At 36.8% G+C, this 18,365-nt stretch overlaps 1 protein-coding gene across 7 annotated transcripts in view; it reads left to right on the top strand.

Annotated features, from left to right (window-relative positions):
• The window catches only part of LOC105489328 (zinc finger protein 407), a 508,962-nt gene that overhangs the window by 169,127 nt on the left and 321,470 nt on the right, over positions 1 to 18,365 (top strand). For all 7 annotated transcript variants that reach the window (XM_071085176.1, XM_011754065.3, XM_011754066.3 and 4 more), the window contains one exon: positions 4,338 to 4,412. In XM_071085176.1, the coding sequence (XP_070941277.1) occupies positions 4,338 to 4,412 (75 nt within the window). The remainder of the gene's footprint in view (positions 1 to 4,337; positions 4,413 to 18,365) is intronic.

Raw genomic sequence — 18,365 nt, 5'->3', positions numbered from 1 at the left:
CTGTGTTCTTACAATAAAATAAGTTAGAGGAAACGTTAAGATAATCATAAGGAAGAAAATGTGTATATTTAGTATTCTTTAAGTGACAGTGACTCATCATAAAGGACTTCATCCTTTTGATCGTCACATTAAGTGGGCTGAGGAGTAGGAGGGAGGTTGGCCTTACTGTGTCAAGGGTGGCAGAGGTGGAAGAAGATCGTAGTAGAAGTGGACTTGGGCCATTCAGACTCATGTTGTTCAAGGGTCAGCTGAGCTGTATGTACTTTAGTGGATGAGTTACATCATCTCCCATGACTCTCAAATTGAAATAATGTTATAGTGATAAACCTAATGGACTGAAGAAACAGGTCTTTATTATATGGTATATAGTGTACAAGAATTTATTATGAAATAACGTTAAAATAAGAGTTTTTTTTTTAACTGGAATGTAGGCATTACTACTGCATTGCTCTTTTTACACCAAAATAAGTTGAACTGTATTAGGCATTTACATTGATTGCAAGTCAATCAATATTTTAAAAACATTATTATTTTTTATTTAAAGGTATTCCTTCAGATGATTAGATGCTTGCAAATGGATGACTTGAGCAATAGCAGTTCTAGCGTGGGTCTTGGCCTCGAGCAGTGGAGTTGACCTCCTGTTCCACAGGCCTCTTGGATGTTCAGTAGACTTCCTTATGAGCATGTCCCAGACTGATCTCCTTCAAAACAGCTCGATTTCTCTTAAGCCAAAAATGGATCATTTCTTTGATTTCTCTTTCAGACTCTATATCCAATCCATATAGAAATTTGGTTAGCTCTGATTACAAATACATATCCCAAATCTGACCACGTCTTCACTGCTAGCCTTTGTCCAGGTCACTATCACTGTCATCTTTGCCTGGATTATTCCAAGAGACTGTTGATCTCTCTCTTTCTCTTTCTCTCACACCACACACACACACACACACACACACACACACACACACACACACCCCCACTCAGAACAGACAGGAGTGCTATTGAAACGGAAGTTGAGGCTAGGTGTGGTGGCTCTCACCTGTAATCCCAGGACTTTGGGACTTCCAGGCAGGAGGATTCCTTGAGACCTTGAGTTTGAGTCCAACTTGGGCTTGGGCAACATAGTGAGACCCCTGTCTCTACAAAAAAAGTTTCATTAGCCAGGCCTGGTGGCACATGGCTTTAGTCCCAGCTACTGGGAAAGCCAAGGTGTGAGGATCCCTTGAGCCCTGGATTTTGAGATTACAGTGAGCTATTTTTAAAAAATAAAAAAAAAAAAAGCAAAAGTAAGTTGGACAAGTGACTCCTCTGTTCAGATGCCTGAGATGGCTTTTCTTCTCACTCAGAATAAAAGCTGAGGCTATTGTGGCCTTCATTGTTGCCATTCTCACCCGCCCTCTTTTTTCTAACCTCCCTGGATGGGACTGTCCTCCTCCCCACTTACCAGCCCCCAGGTTTATGCTCCCACGTCACTGCTGTGAGAATGAATTGAGACTCTGCCTTCAGAGGGCTGTGATTGTGCTCTCTCCTGCTGGGGTTGCTGGTCCTTATTCCTTGGCAGGCCATGTGCCTTCATCCTCTTCACTCACAGGTCTCATTCCTGAGCCACCCAAATGTAGAATTTCAACTCCTTGCTGACATTTTAAGATCCTTGTTCTCTAATTTATTCTCCAACCACTTGACACTGCTTAATATGATACATATTTTACTGGTTTTTTTTTTTTTTTTTTTTCTTGTTGTCTGTGTCTCTCACTAGGTTGTACATTTTTTGAGGGCAGGGACTTTTATTTGTTTTAGTCACCTGTGCATCACAGCTGCCAAGAACTGTTCTTGCATAATGGTAGATCTTTAATTAATAAATATGTAAATTAAATGTATGTGTGAATGACTAGCACTGTCCACAGAGGAGTGGCTCAAGCTTAGTGTCAGTGCATCCTGTTGATAAGCCACAGGTTGTTGAGAATGCTTCGGGAAGGCATGACTCGAATGGTCTGGTTTTCTCATAGGTGCAGGACCCCTTCACAGCTAGCACATAGTAAGTGATCAGTAAATGTGATGAAACAGGGAGTGAAGGTATGAAAGAATGAGGGTTTATGGGGAGCAAGCCATGTCAATTGGCTAGCTTTCAGATTTGCCATCATTTCTGTTTTATTTCTGGTGGTATCTAGATTATGTATATATATTTTTGAAAGTTATGTTAAAAATTTTAAAACAATAATGTTACAATGTTAGTGTAGGAGTAGCCTACATTCAGTAACCACATATGGCTGTCAATATTATGTGCATATGGGTCAGTAATTTAATGCTGGTCGTGCTTGGCTTATATATTTTTTTTAACTGAGGATGATTTTGAGGCTTTTACATTATTTATACTTTAAGCCAAATTTAAAGAATTAGTACTTCTTTTTAAGTCCAGTGTTGGTTGAATAAATATTTTGCATTTGAATACAATTGAGCTGTGTTACAGTATTAAAACTTTTTCCATTTTTCTCCATTATAATAAAAATTATCATTTCACTAAATACTCAGCACTGGAGACATTCGGCACGCGTTAGGACATTATATCAGGCAAAAGCTTTTTCTCCCTATTTACTCTAGTTTCTTTCCCTGTGCCATGTAATATTTTTGCTTCAATTCTTAAAACCTAAGTATTTTAATTAATAATTTTGTTTTCTCTTAAAAACTGCACTATGGATTCTAAGTTCAGATCTCTTCAGTTATACTTGGTCATGTGAATAAGCTGTGCGTTGCAGCTTTGGGTTTTTAACCTTTGCTCTTTGCTATTAGCTTTATGTTTTTTTAATTATAGGACAATGGAGGACAGTAGGGAAGTTATGACTTAAATTCACTTATTATTACTGTGTTCTTTTTTAAGGAATGAAAAATGTTATTTTGTCAAAATCAAGCAGAAACAAATACAGAATTTTTGTACTTTTTTTTTTTTGCTCAGCTTTTAATATTATCACAGTTTTTAAATATATGATAATTCCATTTTAGTGATTGATGTTGGTACCAGTTATTTATAGTTGTGAAGTGTGTATTGACCATAGTTGTTATTACCTAATATTTAAGTAGAATGATTGTTATTTTCAGTGCATATAAGTGCATTATTTGGATAAAAAAGTCATGGTCATTTGGCCTTAAACCTGAGATTCTGTAATATTATATGAAATTAAACAAAATAAATTAGACATCAAAAGAAAAGAAGCATTTTTTTAGAAGTCGTTTTGCTTTTGGCTTTTGTCACAAGTCTTTTCTGCAAGGATACAGTACTTTACAGTCTTACGTTGCTCATTTGTGCAAACATGTCCAGATGAATTCAGTGTTTAATGTTGAGAATCTTATAACATGCCAATTTGATTTGTAGCCCTTCATATCATAGAATGCTAATTAAAATCATATTTTTGCATATGTCATGTCTTTCATGTACATATGCAAATAGATTCTGTTGCCTTTCAGCTATTAGTAATTAACTTTATGAAGGACAGCTGTAATACATAATTAACAAAAATGTTTGCAAGCCCTTTTACGCTGAAAGTTACAACAGTAAATTTTCTTTCTGCTTATAGAGAGCCGTTTTAGTTTTGATGCTTCTGAATGTTTCTGATCTAAATTGTTTTAAATAATCACATGATGTAATTAAATTGATCCTGCACTGTGTTCAGGGGTAGAATGGCATTCATGTACTGCTGATTCCTGTCCAGTTCATATTTATGTCAACAAAATTGAATTAAGTAAGCTGATTTGTGTATAAAATAAGATAGTATGTCAGGTAATACTTTTTGTTTGTTTTAGTTATTGATATCTAGATACTTCAATACAATTTTTTTTTGTGCTACAGATACAGTAAATATTTGTATTATTTTTAAAAACCTCTCTTCAAGTTATTATGATGTTTTTAAGGAAGCTCCATGAAAGCCATTCTTTTTCTCTTTTATGGTCCTTTAAATATTTAATAAAATGACATTTTCTCAAACTCATTTCCTGATTGAAGTGTATGATGACCTCGGGGCTGTGCATGTTATACTGAGGTATTGCTTCATCCTTCTTACCACCTGGAAGTGAAGACAGGGATTGAAGAACTACAATCATTGTGCTCTTTTGCTCACTGTTAGGGTATCCAAGACGAAAATGAACCAGTCAATTTAGATGTAGACTTCTTTTGAAGTCCTACAATATATTTAATCTGTATGCAAGCTTTGGTGTAGCAAGAGTGCCACTGTAATATGCTTTTTATGCTATGTTTGCATATATATGTAATTCTTAAGTACTTTTTGTACAGATTTCTTGCGGAGAGTCAAGTTTTACTTTTATAATTACCTTTATTTATTTTTTAGGGTTGCTTTTGTGATGAAGAAGCACTTAAATACTCATTTACTAGGCAAGCATGGAGTTGGCACCCCAAAAGAAAGGTAATTTTCTTTTTTTTTTTCATTTAAAAATACAATTTGATTTTTATTTTAGGCTTTATTTAATGACATGACTTCTAGTATTTTTTTTCACGTCAGTTCATCATGTTTCTATTTGTGGTACTCTTTTGTCAAATATCATATTTTATGCCATCGTTTCACAAAAATTTAACATATTTTAATTAAAACTTGAGTCTAGAAGTAGTTGAAAGCATTTGGAGGACTTTGAATTTGTGAAACAACCTTGAAATACTAGAAGAATTAAATTGGAGGGAATTACCTTCTGAAAATGCATTTGAGTTTTACAAATATGTAAAACTCAACTTTGTTTTATTATATATTCTTATTTTGAGGTTTTAAAATAACAGTTTTGAATTCTTACTGTAGACTTAAAGATTGCTGATATTAAAAAGAAATACATCTTGTGTCATCCCCCAAATAATACTACAGTTGCCATGTCATGAAAAATAACACTACAATTACTATGTCATCAACTGCCAGGTTTTCTTTTTTCTTGCTACTGTATCATAATTAGCTTCATCACATAGACTTAATTATATTAGGTGAACTGAAATATAGCAGTGTCAGCTACCAGGTGAACATGGCTACTTCTGATATTTTAAATCTTTAAAGCGTGCAGCTCACTCAAAACTAACGTGAGCACTGGCAGTTTTCTTAAAGTCAGGATAGATTTTCAGCCCCCCTCAGATTCTCCAAGGTAGGATCCAAAATTCTACAGATACCCTCAGAAATTTTAGTTTTTTAAATACTGTTTTCAAAGGTCAATAGTGGTGCATTTTTTTCAGTTACTCTGAAGCCTGAGGTCTTCAGTCATATTTGTAAATGTTTAATAGTCTTTTTAAAAATATAAAATGCTCTTAGCAGTATTTTCTCTGTTTATGGGAATTTAAGTTGACCTTTCTGTCAGGCGTATTGTTTTCTTTAGTATAGCAGTATGGGCACAGACTGCCACTGAGTCAAAATTTTTGAATCTTGGGATGTCTCCTTTGCACCCATATGTTTGATTTCCTCTTTCTCTCTTTCTCTCTCTCTCTCTCTTTCTTTCTCTCTCTTTCTTTCCCTGCCTCCCCCTTCCCTTCCCTTCCCTTCCCTTCCCTTCCCTTCCCTTCCCTTCCCTTCCCTTCCCTTCCCTTCCCTCTTCCTTCCCTCTTCCTTCCCTCTTCCTTCCCTTCCCTCTTCCTTCCCTCTTCCTTCCTTTCCTTCCTTCCTTTCCTTCTCTCTTTCCTTTTTTCCTTTCTTTCTTTTGGTTTGAGATGGAGTCTCACTCTGTCACCCAGGCTGGAGTGCAGTGGCGCACGTTGGCTCACTGCAAGCTCCACCTCCCTGGTTCACACCATTCTCCTGCCTCAGCCTCCCAAGTAGCTGGGACTACAGGCGCCTGCCACCGCGCCTGGCTAATTTTTTGTATTTTTAGTAGAGACGGGGTTTCACCGTGTTGGCCAGGATGGTCTCAATATCCTGACCTCGTGATCAGCCTACCTCCGTCTCGCAAAGTGCTGGGATTACAGACTTGAGCCACCATGCCCAGCCGATTTCCCGATTTCCCGTATCTTTCTTTGTAACATTGTATTTAATAATTGCAGCCAAAATACATGCATTGAATGTGTCAGGGATGGATTATTCTTGAAATTTAAAAGGATGCTATATTTTTAAAAGAATAATTTGGGACCTGTCAAAGTTATGTTTCATAAGTGTTGTTTAAGTATGTAGAAACAGAACATATTTGTAATTGCTATGTTTTCATTGCTTTCACATGCATTATCTCAATTAATCCTTCTTTGACCTTATTAGCAGTTCATTATTATTCCAGTTATATAGATCTAAGGACTGAGCCTAGAAAATACAATAATTTATTCAATATCTCATAAATAATAAATGATGGAACTGTTACTTTTCTGACTCTGATTTCAAAATAAATTTGAATGAAAGCAGTCGAGATTGTGTAAGTAGTAAAAAGAAAATATTCCCAACTGTATTTTTAAATAGTATACATTTTTAATTTAACTATGTCATTTTGGTTTTTACTTAGAAGTTTTTTAAAAATTGAAGAATTGTTCATATTGTTTCACAGGGAAAAATTGATCTCCCCATATATGTGTGTGTATGTATATATGTTCATGTATTAAACACATTAAAATACTAGACATACCCTGTATATTATAAATTTGAGAACCAAAAATTTATTTATTTATTTATTTTCATTTACCCTTTTCGTTACATTCCAGGATACTTTTTTTTCCTTTTATTTAATATTTATTTCTGTCCTGAATACATAAAGGGAGATTAAAACTGAGGCAGGAGAAAGATTGGATTTCTCCCCTCTGGCACATGGTAAGCTCTTCTCAGGTACTGACACTGTTTTTGTCCTCACATCAAGAAATGAATCTCAAATGGGAAAGCACACCCACCATGTGGATCGGTACCTTTTAAGTACTCCAAGCAGCAACATTCTTCTAAACCAGACATCTTCTATTGAATTGTTTTTCCTTGTAAAAATTCCTTGAGAGGACTTCTTGTTTTTGACGTCTGCTTATATGGCACTGTTTCCCGTTACAGAGAAATACTACACGGGAATGCCAGGGCCCCAGCAGTAGTATAATTTTCCAGTAGACACCTGTAGCTAGAGCAAATCAAGATTTCAGTGGTGTAATCTAGAGCCAGCAATGCCAGTCTCCTCGTTTCCATTTCCTGCCTTCCTTCTGGTGGTTTTAGGAAGCAAACCCTTCATCAGCATGCTGAACCATCAGTCTGGGCACAACCGTTCTCTAAATTAAGTTAAACATTTTTCTTACCTATTTAAAGCATTAAAGCCTTGGTTATACTTTTGCAAGCTTGCTGTATTTTAATTTCTCCAGGACAATATAATCAGTTTTAAAAAATGTTTTGAATTTGATTCTCCACTCTAATGCATTGCATATTATAGCAAATAGTAATAGAAGTTAGCTAAATAGGCTGTGACAATTAAATTAATAATGCATTTTGTTTGCAAGTATTTAGGCCTTGTGCTTTGACTGATATATGCAAAAATTATAATTTATTAAAAACAAATCCATATGCTTGTACTATAAAGTTTGATGATCCAATACAGTTTGTCAGCATGACTGTCCTTAGGAACAGAAAACTAAATTATTTCAAATATTTTCTTTGAGACTCTGTGAACACCTGAGTGATGGCTTGTGTAAGATTATACTGTTTTGTTCCTACATCTGCATTAAATTATTTTAGTGTAGTATCCTCCAGTATTTCTGAAATCCTACACACTTAAATTCAAACAATTACATATAACCACATTCAAATCACATTCTAAAATAATAAACTCCAGTTAACTTGTGAGTTCATTTGAAAGTATTCCCTATTTTAAATGAGTAATTCTCTTTGTGGTATAAGGAAGCCAAAGCATCTTTATGACTCTTTGAATTCACTAATAGTAATCTAGAAAACGAGCTTATCTACAATTATCACAATTGGAACAGCCATACTAAGTATATCTTCTGTGAAAGCCAGGTGCGATTACAATGGAAGTGGATGGTATTAGTCGTTCAGTGCTGGAAATCAGCTGGGCTTTGAATGACTGTAAATAGGAGGACAGGGAAATGATTCGTGTAGAGTTTTGCATCTGATCCGTTGCTTTTGTGGTGTCAGAGATGCTGTCAGGACATATCTCCACTGGCAGTGTCTCAAGAAGGCTGATAAACTCAGAAAACTACCAAAGAAGAATTTTAAATTAGATGAGTGTATCATAAAGTATAAGCGTTAAATAATTTCATAACCCAGGAAAAGTACTTGTGTTTTTACTGGTGAATATTCAGATCAGAACCTTACATATTTCTTCCAGTGCAGCCATTTTTGTTGGCGTCTGTGAAGTTTCCTACCCTCAGTGCACTGTTGTTAGCATAGCTGTTGGGTGTGTTCGGACTACTGGGTTTGGCTCAAGGCTTGTTAGTATTTTTGCTTAGGCTAAGATTTTCTCTGAGGTTCTCCAGATTACTGAGCCCTGAAATTTGTGCTGGCCTCTCCCCTTTTATGATACATTTGGGATTTGGGGTTAGCTGTCTCTCTTTTAGCAGCAACATTGATCTTACTGATGAGTCGAATCTTTACTCCACCTAATGTAATTGTGGGGAGATGTCCCGGAGCCCTGATGCTTGTTCTGATTTCTTTGAAGCCACTATAATAGGACATGGCATTGTGCAGGTCTTTTGGAGACTCTTGGCTCCTTTTTCTCTATTTTCTCAAAAACTTGGATATTTATAAGTTGAAGTGGTATAAAAGCATCATTGCTTTATATTTTTCCAGCTTAAACAGGAGCGTCACCTTTTTTTATGAAACATGAAAATATCTGAAACAGCAGCACCCGCGGAAAAGCACATGCACCTGGCATGCACATGTCACTCACATGTCACCCACATGGCATACACGGAATGCACATGGCATGCACGTCACTCACATGGCATGCATATGGCACACATGGCACACACGTTACATGGCATGCATATGTGACATCACGTCACGTCACATATGGCACACACGTCACTCACATGGCACACACGGAACACCCACATGGCGCACATGGCATGTAAAACATGGCACACGGCATACCATGCACATGACACACATGTCACATGTCACACATGGCACATATATGGCACTCACATGGCACATGTCACACGGTGCACACAGCATGTACATGGTATGCACATGTCACTCACATGGCATGCATGTCACTGCACGCACACCACATGTCACACATGGCACGTACATGTCACATGTCACTCACATTGCACGCATGTCACATGCCACACATGGAACATGCCACGTCATATGCCACACATGGCACACACATGTCACATGGCACATGCGTCACGTCACACACATGGCCTGCACTTCACTCATGGCACACATGGCACACACCATACACACGTCACATGACACGGCACACACATCACATGTCACACACTTGTCACTCATGTCATGCACATGGCACATGCCACATGTCACCCACATGGCATACAACGCATGTACGTGGCATGCACTTGTCACTCACATGACTTGCATATGGCACACATGGCACACACGTCACTCACATGGCACATATATGTCATGTCACACACATCACATGTCACACACATGACACATACGTGGCACACACGGCACTCACATAACACTCACATGGCACACACATGATGTGTGCAGTTGTGAGTGATGCTTCACAGAGTTGTTTAGAAGCTTAGATGCTGTTCTATGAGAAAAACCATGCGTTTATGGAAACCCTGAGGAACTTATTGGGGAACAGATTAAATTTTTTCCTATTAGAAGATATTCTGTTTATCATATATGATTTATCTCCTAAGTCACAGTTGTCACTCTTTTCCACTTTAAAGAAATAACTTCTAAGTTGTTCTTGTTGCATATATTTTATTAAACGGAAAACAGTTTTCCTGTATGACTCCATAGTGAATTTCTATAAGGTAAACACTGTTTTATCATTGAAATGGGTGATTTATTCTAATGGATGTGTTGTGATAGTGTCTTCTGACTGATATGTTCTTCATGGGTTCCTTCTGGAATATTTTTTGTAAAACTTTTCAGTCACCTGTGTGTCGAGGCTTCAGGCTCTCCCCTTTACCCACTACTTATTAGTCTTTCCCTTATTTCTTCTTTTCTGTCCATAGTTAGGAATATATTTTCTTTTTCTTTTGTTTTTCCCATGAGGGCCAATTTAGGAAAAATAAAATGTTTATGGGCTTCTCTCCACCTTAAAAAATATTTACACAGGGACTAATTCTGTTGGGCTAAAGTGGAGGAAAACATGTCCGTTCTTTCCATTCTGGGCTGCTTATTTTGTTGAGTGGGGAAGGGGGTTATATTTTGATGACGTACTGCTTTTACATGAGCTGGGAACTCTTTTTGGTTTTTCATTTTTTCCATCTCTTAACCCGTAAACCGTTAAATATAAATAGTATCTATGATCACATGACCTGGTTTTATTGTAAAAAAGTAGGATTTTTTTGTTTTTTGGTGACGGAGTTTCTCTCTTGTTGCCCAGGCTGGAATGCAGTGGTGTGATCTTGGCTCACTGCGACCTCCGCCTCCTGGGTTCAAGTGATTCTCCTGCCTTAGGCTACTGAGTAGCTGGGATTACATGCGCCCACCACCACACCCGGCTCATTTTTTGTATTTTTAGTAGAGACGGGGTTTCATCATGTTGGCCGACTGGTCTTGAACTCGTCACCTCAGGTGATCCACCTGCCTCGGCCACCCAAAGTGCAGGGATTACAGGTGTGAGCCACCATGCCCAGCTGTAAAAGTAAGATTTAATAGTGTGGTAGTCCTGCCAGGTAAATTTGTTCTACATGGGAAGATAGCTAGAAGTCTTATCAATTCATCTAAAGCCAAAGTGTTTATTTTTAGAGAATTTCTCTTGTACTGTGTTTGCTGATAAACCAACAATTTACTAAGGCACATGTGGAGATAGGAGATATGCCCTCATATCCCACCAAAGTTATCTTGCTGGGATTGGGAAGCATTTCTAAATTCTGTGGGTAATTCTGTGGGTAATGTAGATGGTCTGTGGTTGCTTCGTCACCAATGTGTTATTACTAGCAGTAATATTTTATAACTTCTGCTTTATAAGTTTTGCAGGTGACAGTTAACAAAAGTCAGCATCTGTGCTGCAGAATCTCAGGATTGCAGCAGATACTTATGGCTCCTCTGCGGGGTAGAGAGCCCTCTCTTCAAGCTTCTCTCTTCGTTGGGTTCCTCAGCTCTTAGGAAGCAATGTCACTGGCACTCCTGCCTCAGTTACACAGTCAAATGCGACATAAAATATCCGGATTTCATGTGTTTGTCAGTTAATTTACTTTGATGTCATGATTACTTATTTCTTCGATTCATTTCTTAATGTACTTTCAGTTTTAGCTTTCAGTTATTTCCATTGCTAGAGAACTGCTTTTCATCACTGCCTTGTTTCATTTTCTTCTTTCTATAAATTGACTATGCTGATTTAGCACAGTTATGACAATGACTTAAATTTAAGACTGTTTTAAGAAGTAACCTTATAAAAGTTATATATTTATTGTAAAGATAGTATTTAGGAGGCTGTTCATGGAAATACAACTTTCTTTTAAGACTCAGAGGAATCATTTCTCTCTGGTCTTTATTCCAGAGAAAGTTGTACTTTTCTCTAACACTCTGTTGGCCTTTGATACTAGTAAATCATGTATATGATTGAGTTTTCCTCTTTATGTTTACTGCTGGGAAGCTCATGGCCAAAATTGTGATCCATCTCTAGTGAGCAGGATGGCCTTAAAGGAATGCATTTTATTTACTACTGTTATTTCCAGTTTTATTTATTTTTTCCTTATGGGAAGTCCCATTTTATGTCAGCAATATATTTTAAAAACTCCATAAATCAAAGCTCATGTAATTCAAGGGCAGTTTTGCAATAGAAATTGTGTTTGAGTAAAACCAGTATTTTTCTGGAAGTGCATGTATCTTTAGCCATTTGGTTTTGGGGGCATTGCATTGAGCATTGTGCATCCCTGTGATTGGGTATATTTTAATTGTGCTCGCTGTGTTGCGGGAAACCGCTGTGCATTTCTGTGTAGTGCTCCAGTGGTGCTTTTTACTTCTCAGAATTATTTATTTAAAACCACGCTTGCTTCTCAAGTTTGCTGAGCAGACCCGGTTAATAAGTACTCCCGAGGAAAGGAGAGGATTCCTTTCCTTTTATACCAGGGTCCTTGCTCTCTAACTGTATAAAAAATACTGTTTCTTTTAGTATATCTTGGTTGTCTTGGGGAAAAAAACCACCACCACAGTTTACTACTTTAGTAGAAATTATCATGATAGAGGTAGTGAGTTTTTAAGTGTTAGTTGTGTATGTCACAGAAAGTAGTTTTTGTTTCTTGGTGCTTCTAAGATTCACTCCTTAATTTTAATCTAGGAAGTTTCTATGTATCCTGGATATTATTTTATTTATAAAGTAAATATAAAATATGAATATATAAAATAAATATTATTTTATTAATAAACTCGAATATTATATGATTTTATTCTTTAGGAAATATTGATTATCATGTAGTTATTTATAATATGTGACAAATAGAACTATTATTCATGCTTAAGGGTTTTTGTGGAGGTGAATGATAATGGGGCATCTTGTTTGTTCACCTATTTATTCTCTCAATAAACATTTACTGCTAGGTTCTAAGACTTAAGCGATCTATAGTGTTTGAAGATGACACAGCCTCTGTTCTCACGGACTTTAATCTTGGGGTTGGTGTCACAGGTCAGGATAGAGAGGCAAGACATACGCAAAAGATAATTTCCGTAGGTGTAGACTGAGGATGCCGTTCCAGGGAGTGTCTGGGAGAGGTGCTACTTTAGGATGAGTGGTTAGGAAAGCCCCTCTCGAAGGGTATTTGAAAGGTGGTTAGAGCAGTTCCACCAGAGAGCACATTTCAGGTTGCCTGGGAGGGGTGGGAGAGCTTGGTGTGTTTTGTTCCGGGGTGCCTTGAGCTGAGTGGTCTTGCGCACAGGGTTGGGGAGAGCAGTCTAAGGTAAAGAACTAAGATCCCAGAGTTGTGTGCGTTGTTTTAGGAAATGCTCACCAGTGAGGGTATTTTATTGGCAGAAGGGGGTTTAGTGGAGAGAATATGGGCATGTCAGGATGAACGTGGGAACTGAGTTGGAATCCAGCTGAACAGGCCATGGCTACTGTGCCAGTCGTCTTTTCCTCTGTCTGTAAGAGAAAGCTGAGAACTCCTTGGAACTGTAACTCTGATATCGTGGAGTGCAGAGCCCAGGGAAGGAGCCTGGGCTGGTGGATTCACAATGTTTCTGTGGCATTCGTCCTGGAACTCCACCTCCTTTTTCCTGGTTTACTGCCTACTGCCTGGTCTCTTCTATTCCCCAGTCACTAATTTAGTTTCTTTCTCTTCAATTTCATATTGCCGACCAGCCTGCAAATAACCCTTTTAATCCTGTTTTATTTTGTTAAAATCTTTCCCTTACCTTTGTATCTGTGTTGTTTTTTTTTTCCCTCTGTACTTTTGTTCTACCGGTTCTCCAATACACTCATATAACATCCCACCTCTCGTGGTTGCCGGTCCAGATCATGCCTTTATTTCAAGTCCCAGTCTGACGCCCTGGCTGCTGTCTCCTGTGAGTCCTTTTCTTGTTTACTATATCTTTAATTGATCTTCTTTTTCATCACATTCCTATGGAACATTAGAGAATAAAAGGTAATACATATGTTAATATGTGTTTAGATTAGAAATACCTTTATCTTATTCCTTCCATCTCCCCAAAAAGAAACCAAAAGACTGTAATAATACTGCATACATTATAATTATGTTATTCAGTACCAGTTCAGTGAGTTATTAGGCCAGAGATATATGGTTAGTACCCTTATAATCTTTACTAAAATGGCAATTATTTCATTCTCTTGCCTCTTATATAGAAATAAGATAAAACCGAATTCTGTAGAGATATTGGACTATACCTTTTGTAGTATGAACCTTCCAGTTGCCCTTGTGTGTAATAATACATTGTTGTCTGCTGTGATAAATTAATTTTTAAAGGATTTTTCTTTTCTGCTACCATTTAGTCTAGTAGTTCACTCAGATTTGGGGTACAAGAATATCTGCCGTTTTTAAGTTTTTAAGAATTTAGGTGTTTTTCTTCAGTTGGCATCTAGAATATTTTTGGCCATTATTTCTTTTATTTCACTTAAATTACTTTTAGAACACTGGGGCTTATACAGCTGGACTCTGACTAAAATATGCCTTAAGCTCTTATCTTTAACTCCCAGTCATTGCCAGAATTAAAGAGAACAAAGGCCTATATGTTCACTGCAGTCTTCAATTATGCCTAATTACTAACTTTGATACAGTTTCATTATACAGTACTGACTTTTTGTGAGCAGTTCTTTATGATGTCTTGGTAGTTGCTTATAAAAGTCCAAATTAAAATTTTTCGTGAGGAATTTTCAGGAAACAGAATCTATCTGAAGTAATTTTTGTCAAGTTGCATCAAAGCAATTTGATCATTTTTATGAGAAACAAGATATTTTTGTTTCATTATGCTACGGTGCTACGATAGGACAAAGGAAGTATTTACATAGGTTATTTCTACAACAGGATTTCCCCCAGTTCTTGGTCCTAGGGCCACTTGCATGATTGATCTATTGTGAGCTTCGAACAAAGGGATCCTCTATTAACACTGTGGTGTTTTCTCACACTTAGTACTCATAGGAGAAAACAAGCAGATGATTGATAATCCCATTATTTGACATCTTGATCTTGTGGTCATCCTCCGGTTCTGCAAGATGTCTGACTGTCATTTCCGTTACTCCTTTCGAGAGCATTAAGGCACTGTTTGATATTTTTAAGATATTGCTACCTCCTCGGGTTGAATCATATGAACTTGACATTTACTATGCTAAAAACGGTCAAATATTGTTAATTTCATATGAGTCAAACTAATTTTATATAGAAATGTTTCTAGTATATGATGTCAATATAAAGATCTGCTTTTCAGGGAAATAACCCTTTCCATTGAGATTTAATTTAATCCAGGTTTTTATTGTTTTGTGAATAATGATTTCCTAGACATAGCATTGGCCAGTAAGCCTATCGTGGAAGAAGGCTGGTCAAAGTGAGATGAGAAGCAGTGTCACCCTGGTGAAATGTATCAGCTTTTGGTGAACCTGACATGAATTTATCGACACCGTCAGTATTTTCACTCACTGCCATTCAGAAAGCCATGGCTCCCTGTACTTTATTTTCAAGGCTCAGATTTTTTCTCATTCTGTGGTGCCTTTCCTAGATTCCATTCCAAATAGTCACATCTTACCACTTAGAATGCTGATTTAGCACCATTCTATTTTGCCTTCCTTTAAAAAAGGCATTTGTCCTGTCTCCAGACTAGATGGTTAATTTCTTGAGGGCTGGTCTCAGCTTCTCTTTCCTGTCTGTGTGTTGAAGAAGGGGATTCACATTCAGTAAGTACTACTGGATTTAGGATACTAAAATCTTCATTGAGATTTTTCTTTTTCATGATGGTCTTTTACTCAGCCTGTCTAATTTATGATACACAGTCCCAGTAGTATTGCACCTTGCGTAGTTCTATGGAACTTTATATGGCACTGCTACTTACCGAGTCACTCTCAAGTTCATCGTACTTAGAATGAATGTTGTCTGTGATGCTGAGGACAACGTTTCCCCTCCTTGGTTGGCAGATTTTGGTGAAACTAATGTGATTTTATAGTTCTAAAATACAAAAACAATCATACTGTTTAAGTATGGAATTTTATCATTCTAAAGGTACTAATTTTTTAAAAAGACATCCAAGGCATTTTTAATTGTGAAGGTCTAAATAATCTTTGCTTCGTTTTTTCATGCTAATCACACAGAGCAAAGGATTATGGGAAACAGCAGATTCAGCAGAACATGTAGATGAAAGTGTTTATTTAAATTAGACCCAAATTTTCTTTGAAGTTAATTAAAACAATAATTTCTCCTTTCATTGTCACTGTGCATTGCAGTGTTTAGAATGCCTTTTTCTCTTTTCCTGTTTATGATTATGCAATATGGATATGCCATATATTTTTGGCAACTAGATAGTGGCAGACTTATTTCTGGATAACAAGTCTTCTAAAATTTATGCCTTTTGCCTTTGAAAAAATTATATTGTTAATATGATAAAATATTGAACATCAGGAGAAATTTTAATTAATGGCATGACCCCAATGCTTATTTTTAAAATTAATACTTATAATAATGACAATATATGAGCATATTTCAAAGTTTCAGTGTGTTCAAAAGAATATGAAAATATTCTTCTTTATTTTCAAACTAATTTCTTTATTGTTGGTTTTCTTAGCATTAACTCTTTTTCCTTAGCTGAAACAAAAAACAACTTTAAAACTTACATGGAACATAACTGTGTGAAATCAATAAAAGCCAAGCTGCTATGGTCGAAGCTGGAAGAGGGTCACAAAGACCATGTCAATTGTGGAGCAGTTTCTCCACGTCTCACAGAATCTATGAGGCACTTCGTCAGATTAAAGAAAATATCTTTTATATACGCAGCTCTCCTCTCTTATTTATTTGCTATTGACTTTTGTAGATTTAACATCCGTAACATTGTCTATTCCTAAGACATGAAACTTAAATTTCTGTAGATTATTTTGAACGGGCGTGTTCAGAGACCACTGTGACAGAGTTCTTAACTAGTGAGAGAACCCACAATGTGAATCTCAGTATTGTTTTATTAATTTTTCTTTACTCATTGTATGTTTCTAGAATATCTGAAGAAGTGATTAAAAACAAAACAGTTTTGTCAAAAGAATCCAACTGCTGGAGTTGGTGAAGATAAATAATAAAAAGTATTATGGATATAATCATTGTTAGCTAGAAATACAAGTTTGGCATAAATCGATGTCTGGAGTGTAATATTTCTAGTTTTCAGGTTTGGTGTTAAATTCACAAGTGTTTATTACTAAATGAATAAGTGTTTATTACTAAATGAATAAATAAGGTAGCTTTGTGGCTTGAGGCATGATCATGATTTCCCACATTCATAAATAAGATCCACACCATATGCTTGACGTGTAAACAAAGAAAAAGGGATTTTTGAAATTTTTATTTAGTCCTTTAGTACAAAAACTACCCCATTCAGTAAAGGAGAAAAGTTTGTTTCTTGTTGGATGTTATGAATGTAAAGTGTGACTTTCAGCAAAAATGTAATTTGTTAGAAAATTGTTGGTGTTTATTGTAAGATTTTATCTGAAATAACAGTGGTGAAATAACTTGAGCAGCTCTTCAACTCATTACTATGATGAGAAGAGTTGGATTTGGACATTTTATTTTAGGAAGTATTTTTCTTCCTATAACTTGCAGTTGGCAGAAGAGGGAACATCAACTGACCGTGTTGTCAGGAAGCGTTTTCCTGGGAGGAAAGACCTTCTTAGAGGAGAAGGCCATGAGTCAGCGCGTGCTCTTTGTAGAGGAGAGCAAGCCTTCTCAAGTGGGGTGTCTCTCATGGAGGGAGAGCTACCGCCAGGCTTTCAGGCAGCTGACTTGCCTCTCACCTGTTAACCAGGACTTCATCAAGCTGCCACCATCTGAGAAAGAAATGTTGATTAGCGCTGTCTTAGGAAATGGAGACATTTTGATAGAAAGTTGCCAGCTACCAGGTGTGACGTTGAGTCCGGAGAAGTTTCTCTGGGAAGCCTCTGGTGTTTGGTTTGTCACTGAGCTCTGCTTTAAGGCTGTTTTCCCTCCTTGTGAGAACAGTGGCAGAAGCCTGGGAGATCCGGCTGACGCGCCTTGTCTTGCTGCCGTGTGCGTGCTGTCAGCGCCTTCACATGTGTATTCTTCCAGCCAGCTCCATCATCTGCATTGTCTATATTTTGGTGCCTTAGGTTGATGTTACCCAGTAATGAGGTACTCAAGACAGGCTGTGGAGTTCCTTTTTCTCTTTAGTGGCATAATTCGTAGCTTTATTAATGATCTTATATTTATAGAATCACTGAGGTTCTAAAGGGGTCACATAATTTTTTTTTTTTTTTTTTTTTTTTTCAGAAATACTACTTGACCAGCTTTTATGAGGGAAGGTCTATTCTACTGGGCTTTTTAAAGGCCTCTGTTCATATGCCTTGCAAGTGTCATTGGCTTACTTTATTTAATTTGTCCTAACGCTATGTAGCTTATTGCAGAATAACAGAATTATACAGTTTTGGATTTTAAGAGAACCTTTAAATTTCACAGATGTAAAAGTTTCAGAGAGAATTGCCCTAGATAACCTAGGTTATCAAATTTTTGGCAATTAAGAAATGGTCTGTGTCTCCATATTTCGTAATATAACTTCATAACTTCACCTTTTTTGGTACAAATGAACTATGATTTCATAGTTCTTTGGTAAAGCTAT

Source organism: Macaca nemestrina, chromosome 19 (genome assembly GCF_043159975.1).
Source record: "Macaca nemestrina isolate mMacNem1 chromosome 19, mMacNem.hap1, whole genome shotgun sequence".
In the NCBI taxonomy this organism is placed as follows: Eukaryota; Metazoa; Chordata; class Mammalia; order Primates; family Cercopithecidae; genus Macaca; species Macaca nemestrina.
The sequence above is the reverse complement of the archived record's forward strand: the minus strand, read 5'-3'. Positions and strand labels throughout refer to the sequence as shown.